We start from the raw sequence: 21,388 nt of genomic DNA, 5'->3' as shown, positions 1-21,388 counted from the left end.
TGGAGTGGGGTGGACTGAACTGGGATAGGGTGGGTTGTATTGGATTGGGATAGAGTGAGTGGATTGGAGTAGAGTGTGGTGGTTTGGAGTAAGTATGGTGAATTGGAGTGTGGCAGGGTGGACTGTATTGAAGTGGGGTGGATTGAAATGTGGTGGGCTGGATTGGATAGGGATGTGGTGTGCTGCAGTGGGACAGAGATTGGATTGGAGTGACGTGGATTGGAATGAGGTGTGTTGATTGCACTGGGGTGGACTTGTGTGGATTGGACTGCATTGAGGTGGGGTGGATTGGAGTGTGGTGGGGTGAATGGACTGGGTGGACTGAACTGGGATGGGGTGGATTGGACAGGGTGGATTGTAGTAGGGTGGAGTGAAGTGGATTGGATTGGAGTGGATTAGGATGGATGGATTGGATTGGAGGGCAGTGAACTGAACTGGGGTGGGGTAGAATGGAGTGGTTCGATTTCAGTAGAGTGTGATGGAGTGGATTAGAGTGGGTGGAGTGAAGTGGATCGGAACAGGTAGGGTGGATTGGGATGGGGTGGACTGGAGGAGATGGACTGGACTGGAGCGGGATGGATTGGGCTGCATTAGGGTGGATTGGATTGGGGTGTATCGATTGGGATGGGGTAAACTAGATTGGAGCGAGGTGGATTGGACTAAGGGGATTGGACTGGATTGAGTGGGTTGGATACGAGTGGTGTGGATTGGAATTGGGGTGGATTGGATAGCGTTGGGGTGGATTGGGGTTGGTTTGGATTGGGGTGGAGTGGACTGCATTGGTGTGGGGTGTATTGGACTGGAGTGGAGTGGGGTGGATTGGAGTGGGCTGGACTGGAGTGAAGTGGGGTAGGTTAACATGGTTTGGAGTGGGGGGTTTGGCCTGGAGCTGGGTAGATTCATGTGAACTTGACTGGACTGGAGTGGAGTGGGGTGGATTAAAGTGGATTGTATTAGAGTGGGACAGACTGGGTGGTGTGGGTGGACTGGATCACAAGTGAAGTTGATTGTTTAGCCGTTGCATTGAGTGGAGTGGACTAAATTGGAGTGGGGAGGGCTGGATTTGAGTGGGGGGTTGGATTGGAGTAGAGTCGGTTGGACTGGAGTGGGGTAGGATGGGATACACTAGATTGGAATGGGGTGGTTTGGATTGGGGTGGGTTGGATTGGATTGGAGTGGGATTGGTTGGGTTGGATTGGAGTGGAGTGGGTTAGATTGGAGTGGGGTGGACTGGACTGAGTGGGGTGGACTGGATGAGTGGGATGGACTGGACTGAGTGGGGTGGAATGGACTGGAATAGGTGAATTTGACAGGAGTGGGGTGAATTTTTTGACAGGAGTGGGGTCTATTGGATTGTAGTGGGATGGAGTGTGGTAGACTGAGTGGGTGAATTTGGATGGAGTGGGTGGACTGAGATGAGGTGGATTGGATTGGAGTGAGGCAAATTGTTTTGGACCACAGTGGGCTGTTTGGGATTGTGGGGCAGATTGTAGGGGGGGGGGAGATTGTTGTGCATTGGTATGGGGCAGACTGGAGTGGGGCAGATTGTTTTGGAATAGAGTGGGACAGATTGTTTTGGATTAAAGTGGGGCAGATTGGCGCTGGGCAGATTGTTTTGAATTGAAGTGAGGCAGAGTGGGGCAGACTGGATGGATTGGAGGGGGGTGGATTAGGTTGGAGTAGGGTGGATTAGATTGGTTTAAGGTGGACTAGATCGGAGTGGAGTGGGGATAAATTGAGTCAATCAGTGATTTTTCCCTGCTCCATAGAGAGGAACAGAAATGATGGCAGGTCTGCAGTGACAAATTACGAGGCTGTAAAAAACAAGAGTGTCAACGCAAGCCAACAAATGGTGAGCGACAGGCAGGCTCCAAGCCCATTGCTGTACACAAGAGTCTCACAAACAAGGCACATGCATTAGCAGGCTCGACCCTAAAAACGCTATTCCCAGCAGTTGAACAAAACAGCAGTGTATACCAGTGCCAGGGAAAGGACACAGAACTGTGTGCAATAGTATGACTGCAGGGTTCTGGTTATGGGGTAGAGCAATAATTAGGCTTATACTGTATACTGTAGTGTTAATACAATAACACAGCAGACTGGTTCTGAAAGATTTATATTTTCATGTTGTCCACAACGTGTTTGCGAAATGTAGCCATTTTTACATGAAGAAGGGTTATTCGCAACCCCCACTAGTTAATACCATATTTAGGCCCTCATTACAACATTGGCGGTAAATCCCGCTTACAGCCGTGCAGAAGACCGCCAACACAACGCTGCGGCGGCGGAATTCCGCTACAGCTATTACGACCCACAGGCCGGAATCTGCCAAAATCCAGGCACCCACACAAGTCCGCCACACCAAAGGTCAGTGATAAACTGGCAATAACAAAACCGACACCGTCACGCCAACAGGAATACGTCCACACTATCACAACCCAAGAATCCACGCGGCGGTCTTTCAACCGCGGTATTCCATTGGCGGTACACACCGCCGCGCTCAAAATAAACACACACATACAAAACACAACCACATTGGACAATTCGAAATACACACACCTGATACACATACACACACCACTCCCACACACTCAATACAATATAAATCACACACCCACATCACCCACAAACCCCTACGACAAAAACTGAGAAAGAAGCAGAGAGAGAGACACCACCATCAACAATACTAGCATCCATAGGCACACAACATCCACGCACCTCAGACAACACACACAAACATATCCCCTCACACATCACAACACACACCATCCGAAACATCACCCACACCACACCATGGCACCGTAAAGACACCCCAGGTTCTCTGAGGAGCAGCTCAGGGACATGGTGGAGGAAATCGTCCGGGTAGAGCCACAGCTATTCGGATCACAGGTGCAGTGCACCTCCATAGTTAGGAAGATGGAGTTATGGCGCAGAATCGTAGACAGGGTCAAAGCAGTGGGACAGCATCCAAGAACACGGGATGACATCAGGAAGAGGTGGAACGACCTACGGGGGAAGGTGCGTTCCGTGCTCTCAAGACACCAGATTGCAGTTCAGAGGACTGGCTGCGGACCCCCACATCCTCCCCGACAAATAACAACATGGGAGGAGTAGGTCTTGGCTATACTGCATCCTGAGGGTCTCGCAGGAGTAGCAGGAGGAATGGACTCTGGTAAGTCATATCTTAACTATTACATCCCCCACCCTACCTGCATGCTATCACATACCCCACCCTCACCCTCACCCCATCACTCCAACACCTCATATATGCCCCACTATCACAACCCACACATCCCAATACCAAGCCCTGCATGCAACAACAAAGCCCAGACACCCATCACCAAAGCATGTCCACTACAGATACCCAAACCAACTATCACACAAGGTACTAGACAAGAATGCAAGCACTGGAGTACAGGGTCACCCACCCATTGCACACAATGGCACATACAGATGCAATAATCATGCCTTTACACCCCTGCAGGACCCCTACCCAACGTCACTGGACAGGAGGTTCCAGACATGTCCACTCCCCCCTCAGAAGAGACCCACAGTGATGACAGCAGCTCTGTCCAACTGGATCAAGATGAGCAGCCCGGCCCATCTGGGATCTCGGGACAGTCAGTTCCCCTGACACTGGCACATGCCACTACAGAGCCTCCCCCCTCAGGAAACACCAGCACAGCAACCACCCAGCGGGCCCATAACTCTTTCCCCAGGACACGTCAAGCAGCAGTGTGTCCACCACTACAGTGAACCTAGGCAGACCCACCAACCCAAGACAATCAGGGACCTGGGGGCAGTGGGCACATGGTTCAGGGGACAGAGGAAGAGAAAAACAGGGGAACTGGGAGGACTGCTGTGCGACAGGGGGAGGACAGGCCCAGGAAACACACTCTCCACAAGGCCCTCTCCAACATCATGGGAGCGTACCATAATTCCCAGGAGACTATGGCAACGGTACTGGCCAACTTTCAGGAGACCCAGCGGCTGCAGGAGGAACAGTATTTGGGGATCAGGAAGGAACTCAAGTCCATCAACACCACCCTGGTCACCATTGTAGGGGTGCTGAAGGACCTTGTGAACACCAGGAGGGACACTGTGGCACAACAAGGGGCCCCTGACACTAGCCCGGATGATGAACAGCCCACCACCTCCACCGGCGCTAGTGGACAGGAGGCACCGCCACAGGACCACAACACCAGCACCCCACCCCCTGCAGATGGAGAACCACACCGCCAGTGGTCCCTGAGATCCAGGACAAAGACAGAGAACAATGCCAAGACCCCCGCCAGGAAATGAGACCACCCTGAATGTCATCCTTCTGTCCCACTTTGTCACCCAGTCCATCCATCAACTGCCCTAGCTCCACTTCCTATGCCCCTTTGGACAATGCACCTGTGAAACAAATAGACTGGACTCTGCCATGAATAATCCTCCACCATCACCCCTGCCCATTTTACAACCCCCTCCACTAATTTGCACTGAAATAAACACCCTTGAATCACAAACCTATCTGGAGTCAGTCTGTGCTTTCACAAATGTGTATTTGCAATAACTAAGGAAAATAGCAATGTCGATTGTATTGTCAACATACCTATGTCACACAGCTCTAGTCCATGAGGTAATATAGCAGAGGTCACACAGTGGGACCCACATCTGTGAAATGGAAAGGCAAAGTGACAAGTCAGGGTCCATACACTGGGTGAAAGTGACAGACATATGATAGGTCTAACAATTGTATGAGATGTGTGAGATGTGTGAGCCAGTGACATCTTACCTGTGTCTCACTGGAAGTATTGCTGGATAACGTTGTTTCTGTTGTCGATATCCTCTTCTTCTGCCTCCTCTTCTTCACTGTCCACAGGCTCCACAGCTGCCACAAGACCAGGCACCTGTTGTCGCAAAGCCAGGTTGTGCAGCATACAGCAGGCCACGATTTTCTGGCACACCTTCTTTGGTGAGTAGTAGAGAGAACCACCTGTCATATGGAGGCACCGGAACCTGGCCTTCAGGAGGCCGAAGGTCCTTTCGATCACTCTCCTAGTTCGCCCAAGTGCCTCACTGTAGCGTTCCTCTGCCCTTGTCCTGGGATTTCTCATTGGGGTCAGTAGCCATGACAGATTGGGGTACCCAGAGTCACCTACAAATGTCGAGGAACAACTGTTAGACACACACTAACCCTTAGGGACAAACCCAGACAACTATTCAAACGGTATAGGGTCCTTGTCCTCACCTATTAGCCACACACAGTGCCTCTGGAGTTGCTCCATCACATAAAAATGTAAGCGTCATGCACTGAGCCTGGAAACTTGGCATTCACCTGGGAGATGTACTGGTCGGCCAAACACACCATCTGCACATTCATTGAATGGTAGCTCTTCCGGTTTCTGTATACCTGTTCACTCCTGCGGGGGAGGGGGGGTATCAATGCCACATGTGTCCCATCAATGGCACCTATGATGTTGGGGATATGTCCCAGGGCATAGAAGTCACCTTTCACTGTGGGCAAATCCTCCACCTGAGGGAAAACGATGTAGCTGCGCATGTGTTTCAGCAGGGCAGACAACACTCTGGACAACACGTTTGAGAACATAGGCTGGGACATCCCTGATGCAATGGCCACTGTAGTTTGAAAAGACCCACTTGCCAAGAAATGGAGTACTGACAGGACCTGCACTAGAGGGGGGATTCCTGTGGGATGGCGGATAGCTGACATTAGGTCTGGCTCCAACTGGGCACACAGTTCATGGACTGTTGCACGATCAAGTCTATAGGTAACTATTACGTGTCTCTCTTCCATTGTCGACAGGTCCACCAGCGGTCGGTACACCGGAGGATGCCGCCATCTCCTCACCTGCCCCAGCTGACGTGCCTTATGGACAAGAACAACGAGCAGAGTCAGCGAACACTGAGGTATTAAAAAAATTATTATTGCACACATTTGTCAATCTGCAATGTGCCTGTCACTGTGTGTATGCAAGGCCTAGATAGGTGTGACGCATTTAAAATTAATGCCAGGAGCCAATGACGATGTATGCCGGCGGTAACGGTACGCACCCCCGCGGACGTGACCGCCATTTTCTGTCTGTTCACTCACTTGATACCTGACCTTCGACTGGAGAGGACCTACACTGCAAGTGCTGCTGTGACCTCAGTCTGGAAGCAACGATGGTTCATGTGTCTGGGGAAAGGGCCCCTGCCTTCACTTCAGGAGGGGTTGCAGAAGTTAGTGGATGGGGTCCTCCCCCAGCATGCTGTATGGGCAATGCCTGTTTGGAGTGGTGTGGATGGAAGATACGGGGGGGACTGAGGCCTGCATGAGCGGAGGGTGAGTGTATGTGCGTCAGGGCAAGGGTGGGAACGTGGGTCAATAACTGTGACGGTCCGGACGGTTAAAGATTTTCCTTTTCCCCTGTACTATTCCTCTTGGTCAGCGCCCACCAGAAGAAGGATATTTGGCGTGCCATCGCCAAGGACGTCCGGACCCTGGGGGTCCACCACAGACAGAGCACCCACTGCCGGAAAAGATGGGAGGACATTCGCCGCAGGAGCAAAAAGACAGCGGTGGCCCAGAGGGGGAGCTGGCCTCCCAACTTGGGAGGGTTGCCCGTCGCAGCATAACCCCTCTAATGTTCCGGATCCTGGCGGTGGCCTATCCGGAGTTGGACGGGCGCTTGTTGGCATCACAGCAGCCACAAGGGGGTGAGTACAGTCACATCCATCTGACTGCGCGCATTACGAGGTGTCTGGGTGGGGGAGGTGGGCTGTGGGTCCCCTAGGCCAGGGCGAGTTTTGTAGGCAAGGTCCCTAGGTGAGGCAGGCTATGTGGCACTCCAACCCCACCAGTGGTAAGAACCAACTACACCTAGTCAGGCTCCTGTGACTTCCATGTGTGCAGCAATGGGGCATAGGCCTTGTACCCCATGTTCCTGTGATTAATTAGGGAACTCTAAGTGCATGGTGTAGTGCAGAGGGTTGCTGTGTCTCTAGTGTCCGCCAACGGTAGTGGTATTGCATGCACTGAACATAACTTTCTTCTGTCTTTCTCCCCCCTTTTTGTGGTCTCCCTGTTCTTGTGTGTATTAGCATCATCAGGCGGAGGAGCAGTGGCACCGGAGCAGGAGGGAGCTGCATCCCACATGGTCCTGGAGGGCGAGACAACGGAATCTGAAGCCACCAGTGGGACGGAGGGCGAGGGGAGCTCCACGGCGGGGACAGGAGGTGACATCAGCGACAGCCACTCTTCCTCTGATGGGAGCTCCCTTGCGGTGGCTGGCCCCTCTGTGCCCCCGCATCAACAGGTACAGCCGCCACCCCCACTACCAGCACCACCCTTCCAGCAGCCCCTGAGCGTGTGTCCTGTGGCCGCTCACCCAGGAGGGTGGGCATCTCCTTCGCCCCAGGCACCTCAGGCCTTGCCCCAGTCAGCCCTGCTGCCCTCAGTGAGGAGGCTATTGACCTTCTGAGATCCCTCACTGTTGGGCAGTCTACCATTCTGAATGCCATACAGGGTGTAGAGAGGCAGTTGCAACAAACAAATGCATACCTGGAGGGCATTCATTCTGGGCAGGAAGCCCAACAGAGAGTATTTCTGGCTCTGGCTTCAGCACTGATGGCAGCCATTGTCCCTGTGTCCAGCCTCCCTCCTCCAACTTCCTCCACCCAGACCCAATCCCATGTACCTCAGCCTATTCCAAGCACACCATCAGACAAGCATGCACACACCTCAACACACAAGGGTGGCTCAGGCAAACATAAGCACCACACATCCCACAGGCACTCACACAAGCATCATACCCATGCACACATACCAACATCCACTGCCTCCATTGTGTCCCCCTCCTCCACGTTTCCCTCCTCCCTCCCTGTTTTGTCTCCACTCACACCTGCATGCACTACATCTTCAGCCACTACCTCCATCACCAGCATGCCCATCACCACACACCGCTCACGTGCACTCACCACCCCCACTACCATTCACACATCCACTGTGTCCTCTACCAGTGTGTCTGTGAGCCCTCCTCCCAAACTACACAAACGCAGCCACACACCCACCCAACAGCCATCCACCTCACAACAGCCTCCAGCCCATGCACCTTCACCCAAAGTCAGCAAACGTACACCTCCTACAACCACTACATCTTCCTCCACTCCCAAACCACTTCCAACTACCCTTCCCAGTGTGTCTAAAAAGCTTTTCCTGTCTAATATTGACCTCTTCCCTACACCCCCCCTCCAGTCCGTCCCCTAGGGCCCACCTTTCCAGGTCCCAACCCAGCACCTCAGCCACCACATCACTGGGCACAGTGGTGCCAGCAACTGCAGGCTTTTGGAATGCGCCAAGCAACAGGGCTGCCAGTGTTCCACAGAGCGAGGGCAAGGACATTCCGCCACCTCCAAAAGTAAAAAAGTTGCCCACATCCCGGAGGGAGAATGCGAAAACACCTGCCACCAAGGGCTCAGGCAAAACAAAAATGGATAGTGGCAAGACAGCTGCGCCACCATCCAAGGTGGGGAAGGGTCAGAAAATCAAGGGCAGGTCCACATCGACGCCAACCTGCACAGCGGACAAGACCGCCACCAGCACCGCAGTCACTGAGGCCGCCCCCAGCACCGCAGTCACTGAGCCCGCCATCAGCACCAATGCCACAGAGCCCACCGCCAGCACCGATGCCACAGAGCCCACCGCCAGCACCGATGCCACAGAGCCCGCCCGCAAGCACCTATGCCACTGACACCGCCGCCAGCACCTATGCCACTGACCCCGCCGCCAGCACCTATGCCACTGACACCGCCGCCAGCACCTATGCCACTGACACCGCCGCCAGCACCTATGCCACTGACACCGCCGCCAGCACCGCCAGCGGCCCCGTGACATCCTGAGCCAGTGACACCACAGCAGACATGGCTGCCATCCCCAGTGGTCAGTCGTACGAGGCTGGTGGCCAGTTCCTGGAGCCTGGGCAGCTTGCACGTTGCACCACCGTCAGTGGAGTATTCATCCACTACCTCAGTCCTTGGCAGGATGAAGCATTCTGGACACAAAGCCCCATCCATAACCAGTGGAGTATCACATCCACTACCTCAGTCCTTGGCAGGATGAAGCACTCTGGGCACAAAGCCACCTCCAGAACCAGTGGAGACTGTTATCCACTTGAGAGACTGTGGCTTTGCACTCCCCAGGATAGAGCAGTGGGCAACCCACCCACTTGAGAGACTGTGGCTTTGCACTCCCCAGGATAGAGCAGTGGGCAACCCACCCACTTGAGAGACTTGAGAGACTGTGGCTTTGCACTCCCCAGAATACAGCAGTGGGCATGGGGCCCCCTCGTGGAGCTGGCGTTGTGCACTTATCCGGCTGAGGTGCCCCCCCTTCCCTTCCCCCTGAGGTGCCTGTTTCATTTTGATCTGATGCCCCTGCAGTGTTCTCTCTGTTTGGAGTCTGGTATTGAGTGTAGGTCTCGCCCATGCATTTTGGGCCCAGTGGTCCACGGACTATGAATGGTGCACTATCCGGACTTGTGTAGTTGGTGTACATAATTGTTTATACTGTATTTCAAGTTTTGACTAATGGATTTCTATTTATTACAATCGTTCAACTCATTTCCTTTTGTCCTTGCGTTCTTCCAGGGGTGTGGGGGGTGTAAATGTAATGTTGCAGCATGTATTTGTGTGTATGTTGTTGTGGGTGGGGGTGTTGCGTTTGTGTGTCACTCTCTTTTCCCTCCCCCCTCCCCTGTGTTGTAGGTGCAGTACTCACCGTGGTCGTCGCCGCCGTCTTTCGTGCTCCTGGTAGCGGAGCAGGAATACCATCGCAGGGAGTATTTGGAGTTCTGGCTCCATGTCTTCCTGGTTCCTCGTGGAATGTGTAGAGGTGAGTGTTTTTCCTTCAAAGTCCTGTTTCCACCGTGTTTTTGTTCGCGTTGGTTCCGCCCCAGAAAAGGTGGCGGATTGGCCTCTCATAATAGTGTGGGCGGTACATTGTCTCCACCTGTCTGTTGGCGTTGACCGCCGCAGTGTTTGTTTCTGCCGCCATGGCGGTTGGAGAGTTAAAGTTGCTGTCTATGTTGGCGGTTTCCGCCATGGTCGTGATTAATTTTTTTTTACCGCTGGCATGTTGGCGGTCTTACCGCCGCTTTGACACCGACCGCCAGGGTTGTAATGAGGGCCCTAGTTTTTTTGGTGGGTGTCTCTCTATCCCTTACCCCCAAACCCCCTCACCTGGCCAGAGGAAAAGGTTTTCTACAGGAATCTTCATGGTAATAAGCATACGTCACAAAATAAATGATGAAGTAAAACAGGTAGCTTCACTTTACCTATCAGTTTCCCAGGCCAGTTCAGAAAAAATGTGAGATCTTTTCCTGCCAAGTCTGCTGACATCCTCAGAATTAAAGAACTTTTATATACATTTTCAATTGAAAATCACAGGAAAACAATGAACGGATTTACACTAAAAACCATATACCAGTTTTTCCAGTAGACAATCAGTGAACACCCTCTGAGTTAAAGCGAAGTAATCATATTTTGGGCTTTTCACAGCTATGGTACTGCTCCTCTGTGTACTAAACTCTAAAACATAGACCAAAGAAGAAATCACTTCTTGTGAAGTTGTGTGCAGTTTCATGTAACCTAGACAGTCTTATAAGCAGATCATAAAACACAAGGGAGGACGTTAACAGACCATTGGGCTTCAGCCTTCACATCAAGTTTTGCACTTCATAGAGATAAAGGATGGTTACTAACAGGAGCATTAATGCTGCCCAGAACAGGTTCTTACTATTGGGATTATGATCCCGGCTAAATAAACATAAATTTCATTTTACAGACTACCTGGGTCTCCATTAAGTTGTCCAGGTGACGACGGTCTAATTCGATGCACTGTGGCACGATCTGTGGCAACAGGGTGGTCCCTGCAGAGAGGATGTCCCAACATAACGCTTTCTGCTCCGGCGGTGAATCTAGGTCTTTGGCCTTCACTGAGTTCTCCTGAACTATGTTCATCATCTGAAATCTAGGAATACAGATAACAAACTGATGAAGTGGCAGTGTAAATTAAACAGACAACAGTGGCCTGAAATATAAGGCAACTAACAGAATTGTAAAGAACTTTGCCAACAAGGAAGTTAAAATAAATGGGCACAATAGACCTTATGTATTTAGTAAGGGTACTAAATGCCCTGTGTAATGAAAAAAAAAAATATGACTGGCTATTTTGAAAATCTTAAATGAAAGGGATGGAGTGTTCCTTTTTATGCTACACAGGTAACTACGCCACCCACTTTAAAACAAAAAGTTACAAACCTGTAGCAATAGTTTTTTTATTCTGTATTAATTATGTGTAGGTTGCACACTACAAAACTTGTTTTTTTTCTAATTCATGGTAAACATGCAATGGAATTAGGTGGCAGTCCACCGTATCAAATGCAGCTGACAGAAATAAAATTAGCAGTAGAGTATAGATCACCATCATTAGCATCAGCAAGCACAGCGTTTAGTACTGAAAGCGGAACTATCTTAGTACCATTTGGAGATCTAAAACCTAATTGGCGGCTGTCCAGCTTCTGGTGGCAATTCAGGTCAGACAATCTGTAATGCAGCAATGAGAAGGTAGTTAAGAAGGATGGCAGGTCAAGGAAGAACATTTTTAGGTTTTGGCTTGCAAAATAATTTGTAGGGGCCGTTCAAAAAACGTATAGTGAGTGGGCTTAGAACCCGCCTATTGCTAACTATTGGTTGGCATCATTTGCTTGATTCTTAATCAATGGTTTGCCTTCCTGTTCTTGTGTTTGTCCCTCTCCAGAAGCATAACATCTTTACCATTCTTTTGCTTGAGTGGCGAGTATCCTTCCACTGCTTATATTTAAGGAATTACTTTTTTTCCTTAAGCATTCCAAGACAGTGCATATGTATTCTTGTGCTCAGTCATAAGCAGTTCCCCCTCAAATAACCTCTCCCCTGGGTCATGTGCTGCTTCCTCCGCTCTCACTTGTTCTCTTCTCACATTTCCTTCCTCTCCCGACCCCCCCCCCCCCCTTTAACCCTTAACGAGCCGTGTTGCTCCCTTCCCCACCGGACTTTTATTTGCTTCCCCGACTTTTTAACTTTTCTATTTATTCTCCTCCCTAAGTCCCAAGCCCATTCATTGTGCTCCCAACCCACTCGACCTCACTGCATCTCTAAACCTCCTCCACTGTAGCTCAACCATCCTTTGAAGTCCTTAAAAAATATAATTTTCAAAAAACATTTTTGTAGGGGACGTTGGGGGGTGGCGGCTGGGGGCAGCAACTGACATTTGCTGCCGGGCCATCATTCTGTTTTCACAAAAGTGCTTTGAATCAAGTATTTTTTTTTTTACTTTACCACGCCAACAAGTGTCCGCCATCTTGGAACAGTAAATAAAAAAATAAAAAAAATGTCACCTGTCATTCCATAGGTGCGTGCATGCTTTGATGACGCATATATCATTACACGTACACACACATATGGAATGACGCGACCTCTCTGTGTCATGACACAGGCACATAAACCCACCTTTTCACTTTTTTTTTTTTTTTTGCGATGTTGCGCTGGATCGGCATAAAGTACTGGTAAAAGTAATAGCCCACAAAATCAGGACCCCTTATCTTCGCCAATGCTTGTTTTACAAAAGAGTTAGTAGTGCTTTCTTTAAAGTGGCGGTTGTCATGTTCGTTTAAGGAGTCTAGTTAATTTCACACTGTGAAATTCAATATAAAGTTGAAAGCATTTTTTTTTCTAGAAACATCAGTAGTTGTGGGACCGGGGTTGATTGCTCATCATCAAACTTTGAATCAGAGCAGGAGAAATACATGGAGGAAAAGGAGAAAAAAGAAGGAAACGAAACAGAAAAATCTCAGCACAAAGGGAAACAGCAGCGATGATAAAAAAGAACCTGCCTGCGTGAGATAAAGAAAGGGAAAGGTAGGAGTGAAGCAAGAGGCATGAGGTGGAACCAACACTAGACTGTTATTAGCAGTTGTGGCCGGTTTTATGGCCAGATGGGCCGGTTTTACTGTTCATTTCGCTGATATCACTTTTTTTTTTTAAGCCTTCTGATTCACTGCTGCGTTTTGTTTTTTAAGCTATCTGATTCACTTTATTTTAGTGCCCGGGCCTATTTTTGGCCTAGCGCGATTCTGATTGAAACCAGTGTCTAGTGCTGAAGGAAATTGACAAGACTGGCGATTATGATATACATCGGTGTGTGTTTTAAAAATTAAGACGCTACACCCACGAAAACAAGACTACCAGAGTAACACGTTCTTAAAGTATAAGCAAATATAAGGGAACGACAGTTTTTCTAAGCTACCAAGGCTTTTTTTGTGTGATCATGGGGAGACATCTAGTGGCCAGTTGAAAATATAACGTTTTAGCGCCTTCAAAACAACGCCCTCTGTAATTTATAATTAAGAAAATATCTATGCATAGTCCTATTTTCGATTGGTTAGCATAGGGAGAGGTGCTGGCACAACGGTTCGTTAGCATGTGAATAAAAGATGCGTGTTTGTTTTTTACGAAGGCGTTACACTTGATGTCAAAGAACACACGAGCAAAACTCAAGTTGACATATTAAATATGGAAATGAAATACCTGGTGTAGTGAAGAGAGTGGTGGGTTCTCTGCCCATCTTATATATACAATTAATAAAGACCTACCATCCCGTGAAACTCATGCCTTAGAAGTCGCAGTCGTTCCCGAACCCTTTTCATGCACTTTTTTAAAGAAAACACTTGGAGTGCTGTAGTTTTACGCTTAACTAAGTTTCCTTGCGATATGTATATCGTCAAGGCACGTATATGTGGAGTTAAGCTATAGTACTGGTTGTCGATATTTTGAATACAATTTTCTTGTTGCATATTTTTGTATGCTTAATTTGAAAAGTTTGTTCTTGATACATAAATGTCCGGCGTCTTGCTTGCCGGATATGATGTCGCAGGACCTATATAGGGGCAACCCCGTCAAGCTGACATCAGTTTCTTTTCACGACTTTCCACCCCAGAAGCATGGAGCCATGTAGAACACTGACCACTGGTGCATAAGAAGTAAGTCCCTGTCCCTAGAAATCAGTTCACAGAACAAGGGGGATGGGTGGGTCGGTAAAGAATCAGCAACTACAATATCTTTACCAGATAATGCATCACCAAAGGTAAGTAACTTGTTCATCTGATAGAGACTTCCAGTCGCAGATTCCTCACCTTTGAATAGATGCACAAGCAACACCGTCCACAGAGGTGGATCTGCAAACCAAGATCATCGGAGAGTACCCATCTCTTCGGACCTGAATAACCAGGCAGTAGTGTTTGGTGAACGTGTTGCTGCCTGGCATATGTCCAGGACTATAACTCCATGTGCTAACGTAGTGGTTGCAGGTGTTGCTCTAGTGGAGTGTGCACACAAATCCTCTGGGTGTTACTTCTTAGCCAATGCATAGCACATTTTAATGCAGAGAACGACCCATCTGGAGATGGTCCTCTTCTGCACTGCCTGACCTTACTCCACACCCACATAACCCACAGAGAGTTGATCATCCACCCAGAAGTCTTTGGTATGCCAAGGTAGAACACCAACACTCTTTTTGGGTCCCTCTTTCTTAGAAGGATGTGGGAATGCATAAAAAGTAGGAAAGGTGATGGATTGACCTACATGAAAGGGCGTGACCACTTTTGGTAAAAAGGAAGCCCTGGTACAAAGCACCACCAGGTCAGGATGGATGGAAATGAAGGGTGGCTTTAAGGAAAGGGCCTGCAGCTCACTACCCCTGAGGGCAGAAGTAATGACGACAAGGAAGGTTGGGTTTAGAGTAATAAGTGGACAGTTATGAAGTGGGTTGAAAGGAGCACACATCAGAAAAGTAAAAAGCAGGTTCAAATCCCATTGGGACATTATGAACGGGGAAGGAGGAAACATATGGGTAAGACCCTTGAGGAATCTACCAACAATAGGAGATTTAAACAAGGAGAGTTGGTTAGGCAATCCAAGCAAAGCAGACATAGCAGAGAAGTAATCCTTGAGGGAGCCCAAAGCAGAGCCCTGCTGGGCTAGAGAAAGAATAAACAAGAGGACCTCAGATAGAGGGGCAGAGTCTGGGTCAACAGACTTGTCAGTGCACCATGCCAAAAATTTGTTTCAATGACAGGCGTATACCGTTTTGGTGGAGGGACGCTTGGCTGCCAAAATAATGTGAGACTTCAGACAGAAGGTCAAAAGCTGTCAACTGCTGCTGCTCAATCTCCAAGCAAGAAGGTGGAGACTGGACAGGTTCGGGTGAAGAACTGTCCCCTGCTCCTGTGACATTAGATCCTCCCGATGGGGCAGTCTGATCGGAAGATTGCTGGCCATGCTCAATAACTCTGGATTCCAGAGTCTTTGTGCCCAGTCCGAAACCACAAGAATTACTTGGGGCCAGTGTTTTTTTAAATCTTCTTGAGAACTCTGTGCAGAAGTGGATTGGCGGAAAGGAGTAAAGGAGGCCCGAGTTCCTCTCGAGACGAAAAGCGTCGCAGAGTGACTGCTGCCTTGGAAACTCCAATGCCCAAAACAGCTGACATTGCACGTTCTCTGCAGAGGCAAACAGATCTAACCAAGACTCCCCCCACTGTTGAAAGAGACCTTACGCCACCTCCGAATGGAGGCGCGATTCATGATCGACCAGGCATCGACAACTGACTTTATACGTTCTTTCGTTCAGAGAGCCTGCCAGATGTTAAACCACCAGGGAAATGTCCTGATGCTCCAGCTATGTCCAGAGGGGCAGAGTCTCATGATCAAGGTTCCACAACCCCACACCACCCTGCTTGTTGCAGTACCACATGGCGCTGATGTTGTCTGTGAACACCTGCACCACTTTGCCTTTGAGAAAGGGAAGGAATGCTTTCAATGCTAGCCTGATCATACTGAGCTCCAAAAAACTGATATGGAGCCCAGAGTCAGCCAGAGACCAGAAGCCTCTGATCGCCTATCTCATGTGGCTGCCCCATCCCAGGAGTGACACACCAGTCACTACTGTCAGATCTGGTTGGGGAAGGGAGCGGGATATGCCTCTGACCCAATTGTGGTTGAAAAGCCACCACTGCTGATCTTGCACAGTTCCCTCTGAGATCTGGACCATGTTGGAGAGATTCCTCGGATGCTGCACCCACTGGAACTTCAGGACCCACTACAGAGCCAGCATATGCCATCTGACGTGTCACCTGCAGGAGGCCATGAGGCCCAGCAGCCTCAGTCATTCTCACCGAAATCCAGGATAGAGGCTAAAACATCGGTATCATAGTCTGAATATCCTGGACTCGACACTTTGGAGGATAGGCCCGAAACTGCACTTGAGCAGCTCCGATGAAAGGAAGCATCTGGGAGGGAGTCATATGTGACTTAGGCATGTTTATAATGAACCTCAGCTAATGCAGGCGGTCTACCATAGTCTGGCGGTGGAAGACAACAGCCTGGGGCGAGTCCGCCTTTAACAGCCAGTCGTCAAGGTAGGGGAAGACTGAAACGCTTGGCCTGTGCAGATGCACTGCGACCACCGCCATCACTTTGGTGAACACCAGAGGGGTCCTGGTAAGGCCAAAGGGGAGCACAGTAAGTTGAAAATGCTCGTGGCCTACCATGAAACACAACGTCTGTGGGCAGGCAGGACAGGAATATGGAAACATGTGTCTTGCAAATCCAATGCTATCATCCAGTTTCCTGAGTCCAGGGCAGAAAGGACCCAAAGCCAGAGTGAGCATTTTGATCTCCTTCCTTTCGAGGAAATTGAAGGACTGAAGGTCTAGGATAGGGCGGAAGTTTTCTTTTTGGGCACCAGAAAGTAGCAGGAATAACAAGCACAACCTACTTCTGGCACAGGGACCCTCTCTATGGCTCCCTTGGTCAAGAGAGCTGCAACCTCCTCATAGAGAAGTGCCAGGTGATCCTCCGTCATCCGATCGTAGAAATGTGGCATGGATGGAAGGGTAGTCTAGAAAGGGGAGGGAGTAATCCCTTTGGACTATTTGCAAAACTTACCTGTGTGATGTGATGGATTGTCGGTGAGGCAGGTGCTGGTGAATCCTGCTTCCGACTGGTCCCTGATGGGGAAGCATCACACTAGGAAGGTTTGGAGGCTGCAGTCGCCTAGGAAGACTTCTGCCCCCCGATACAGGAGGACATTGAATCCAACGTCTCCACAGAGGTTGGGCAGCATGCACAGCACAGTAGCTAGAGGGAATGGGGCATGGTTGGGCGCTCCTTCTGTAGCAATGAAAGGGGCGAAAGCAGACTGAGGAGGGCAAGAGGGAGCTGCGAGGCCCAAGGACCTGGCTGTAGCCGGGGACTTCTCAAAGTGCTCGATGGCTGAGTCTGCTTTGTCTCCGAAGAGATGGGGGCCCTCGAAGGGCATGTCCATAAGCATGGCTTGGACATCCCCCGAAAAGCTAGACATTCTCAATCAAGTGTGATGCAGCAAGGCTACCCTCAAAGCAACTGATCTACCTAGTAAGTCAGTCGTTAGTAGTCCACATCTTAATGTGAACTTCGCAGCGTCTCTCCCATCAGCAACAGATTGGGAGAGTATGGCCCAGGCCTCCTCCGGGATCTGTGACAGCACCTGCACAACCGTGTCCCAAAAGGTATGGGAGTAATGGCCTAAGAGGTATGCAGCGTTCACGGACCACAATGCCAGAATGGACGAAGAAAACATCTTCTTACCAAGATGAGCCAATCTTTTGGATTCTCTATCCAGGGGTGCAGAAGGGAATGCGTGTGGGGATGTAGAGGCCAGGATAACCAAGCTCTCAGGGGTTGGGTGATGTGTTAGGAACACTGAGTCATTAGGTGCTGGCTTGTGTCGGTGGGCGACTGTCCTATTAACAGGAGTCCCTGTGCTGGGTTTGGACCAAGTCCCCAGCAGGGCTTTAGTAAGGGCTTCGTTAAAGGGCAAAAGGGGTTCAGAAGAGGAAGCTCCGGGCCGAAGCACCTCAGTCAGGAGGTTAGTCCTGATGGGCAGCAAAGGCAGCTTAAGGCCCAGAACCTCAGCCGTTCCCCTCCCCACCATGGAATAAGACACTCCCTCCTCCGTAGCCACAGTAGGGGAAGAAAGCATGCCAGTGTCAGGGGAAAAGTCCAGAGCACTGGCTTCACCCATGTCTGCAGCCCACTCCATTGAGTCATCAAGCTGGTATTCTAAAGCGTCTAGCAATCCCTCCAAACTGTCACCGTACCCGAACCCATAAGGGTCAGGATCCGACCTAGGGAGTAAGGCCCCTGCCAGAGTCAGCATTGTGCGACGCCAGTCTGGCTCCGAGTCAGAGTCTGAAATTAATATGGGATCAATGCCAACCGCAGGCTCAGGCGGCATCAGGAGTGTCGACAACTGAACGGTCATCGGGGAAGGTCTAGGTGGCAAGACTGACTTTCTGTTTGGATCCAGGAATGGATCCCTGGGTGCCCTCCGGATCAGAGGTCGAAACCATAGATGCAGAACCAGAGGGGGGACCATGCTGACCGTACGGGGCCCAAAGGCGCTCCGGTGGGTTGGACTTCCCAAAGATGAGGCGCATGGTCTCGTAAAACCCATGTAGTTGGGCAGGGGTGGCTCCAGCTCCCACAAACTTGGGGAGGCACATAGCTGACTCAGAAGTAGGCTCCGAGAATGGAGGCCTACAGCGACGATGGTCCCTTTTCCACGTCGCATCAACCGACCGACTGACGGGGTGAGGACGAAAAATGCTTGCTCTTCTTCTTGTGCTTACCCGAACATCTTGAGGACTTGGAGTGGGACACCGAAGAGTGTGGCCTGCAAGAGTGGTCTCGGGACCTTCCACTCGACCGAGACCAGGAGCGACACAGAGCTGAGTACCGGGCCGCAAGTAGCTTTAGGGAACTCTCCCTCAAAGCTTTTGGGCTCATGGTCCAGCACATGACTTTGGGTCATGGTCGAGCTCCAAACACCAGATACACACAAAGTGCGGATCCGTCACAGACATCATCCGGTGACAGGAGCCGCAAGGCTTGAATCCGGTCTTCCATGACGACATCTCAATGTACCAGAATGTCAAAAAGGCTTTGATAAAAGCTGAAAAGTCAAGTCAAAAAGTGACTGTAGGGGTAGCTGTTCTTTGGCTCTACGCATAGGCCGGTGCAGAAAGAAAAGAACTGATGTCAGCACTCCAGGGTGATGCCTATTATAGGTACCACCAAGTCAGATCTGGTGAGCATGACGACGGACGTGGAGCTGACCCAACGCCACCGAGTGGCGCGCATGGGTATGTCCTAGAAAAATCCCTGGATCCAGACTGATGCTTGGGGGAAATTCTAAGGTAAGGAATCTGCAACTAGAAGTCTCTATCAGATCAGAATATTATGGGGGTCTCTATGACCCCAGCGGTAGGTGATAATGTGGCGGTAGTACCGCCAACAGGCTGACGGTACATACCGCCACATTATGACATTGGCGGGTTGGCTGCAGCCAACCCCCCAATTTACCATTCCTACCGCCATGGCGGTAGCAGCCACCGGGCCAGAGATAACAATCTCCAGCCCGGCGGCTGCTATTGTACCGCCGGCGGCATTTTGACCCTGCCTACCACCATGGTTTTCACAGCATTCAGAATGCCACGAAAACCATGGCGGTAGGCCCTACCTGTGACAGGGAATTCCTTCCCTGTCACTGGTAGGAGGCTTACCCCCCACCAAACACTCCCCAGACACCTCCACCACCCTCCATCCACGCTACTCCACTTCCGATCACCTACCCCCATTCACGCACTCGCAGACACGCACTACGCATACACACACTCACTCACACAGGCATAAACGCATTCATTCATGCACACATCCGTACACACATTCACATTGACACGCAGACATGCATTCACATTTCCATTCATACACGCATTCTCACACATGCATACACCCATGCAAACAACAAACAACTAAACACACAGTCGCCTTCACGCACACACTCACATTCATGCACACAACCCCACATACACACACAACACCCCAAACCCCTTCCCTTTTCGAAAGCCCAACTTACCTGCATCCAAGGGGTCTTCCAGCAGGGAACGGGACAGGGCACTCCTACCTACAGCAGCGCCCGCCAGCAGAACACCGCCAGGTTGTATTATTTGCCATAATACGGCTGGCGGCGGTCTACTGGTATGGCGCTGCTGGTGGTAGCAGCGCCACCTTAACACCATCCGCGAGTATGGACACAGCCTGATTTCCACCACTCTTGTGGCAGAAATCCGGCTGTGGTCATAATTTGGCGGACGGATGTTAGCCGTGGCAACAGCCTTTTGGCAGCCGTCCCCAGGCAGTAGGCGGCATTTACCGCCAATGTTAAAATGAGGGCCTATATTCTATGCATGTGCATGTATGATTTATGGCATGGAATTCTGTCATGTATATTTGTTTTAACAAATGGTATTTAGACACCCAGATGCAAGGGGTTAAACTTGTGCAGCAATATAAAATCATACTGAATAAATATGGCATAAAATAGGAGAATGGTTTTCCTGTATCAAGTATTAATGATACATAATCTTTGAGGCACTAGAAAGTGTTCTTCTCATATCAAATTTGCTATACTGTTGTAATACGTAAATGTGCACACTTGCTCTACTTTCAATGAGTAGGTGTATATATAGATCAATATATCTATATAGATCTATATATACACACTGAAAAAAACAAAGGTTAAAGGGGCGTTATAGTTAGGCTCACATTTTAAACACACAAATCCAGTGAAATTCACCTGTTATAGTTATCTCAAGTAACTATAAAGCGTGCCCTAAAGTAACTATACCTCAGGCCCTCGCCATGCACTGCTTATTACCCCACAAATTATGGCACTCATGACATCTTTGAAAACATCATTGATATTTGCAGCAAACGTTTTGACGAAAAATCTGTGCATGTTGTGCTGGGAACACAGATGAAAGCTCTGCTGACAGGTCCAGCTGTCAAAAACTGGAGTACTTGTCATGGCTTGGCTGCAGCTTCAAAGCTGCAGCCAAGCCACAGCAAACAACTATGTCCCAGGGTGGGCTCCCCGGGACATAGCAGGAGTTGGCCCTGGGGAGTGGCGGTCCCCAGGGCCATCAGTGGCTCCACAAGGGGAACCATGCGGCCACGCTCCAATGTGCACATAGCCCCGGGGAGGTGGTGGCCCCTGGGGCTACAGAGGGTTCTAAACGGACCCCGTTCACTTTAATAACTCTTTCCCCCAAAGAGGTGGTGGTTCCCGGGGCAGTGGGGGGGGGGGGCGGGGGAGGGGGGCAGGTCACAGGTGCCACCCACACACAATATAAACATAGCCCCGGGTAGGTGGTGGTCACAGGGGCTGCGGGGCGGCGTGCAGCCACCAAGCAAACAATTAGAGCTTCGC

General features: G+C 50.2%; 1 protein-coding gene across 3 annotated transcripts in view; it reads right to left on the bottom strand.

Moving 5' to 3' along the window:
- The window catches only part of KIAA0586 (KIAA0586 ortholog), a 587,996-nt gene that overhangs the window by 140,848 nt on the left and 425,760 nt on the right, over positions 1-21,388 (bottom strand). For 2 of the 3 annotated variants that reach the window (XM_069207462.1, XM_069207464.1), the window contains exon 27: positions 10,831-11,014. In XM_069207462.1, coding sequence (XP_069063563.1) covers positions 10,831-11,014 — 184 coding nt within the window. The remainder of the gene's footprint in view (positions 1-10,830; positions 11,015-21,388) is intronic. The other variant, XM_069207463.1, reaches the window with a different exon arrangement.

This window comes from Pleurodeles waltl, chromosome 9 (genome assembly GCF_031143425.1).
Source record: "Pleurodeles waltl isolate 20211129_DDA chromosome 9, aPleWal1.hap1.20221129, whole genome shotgun sequence".
Taxonomy (NCBI): Eukaryota; Metazoa; Chordata; class Amphibia; order Caudata; family Salamandridae; genus Pleurodeles; species Pleurodeles waltl.
This window is presented reverse-complemented; position numbering and strand designations above follow the sequence as displayed.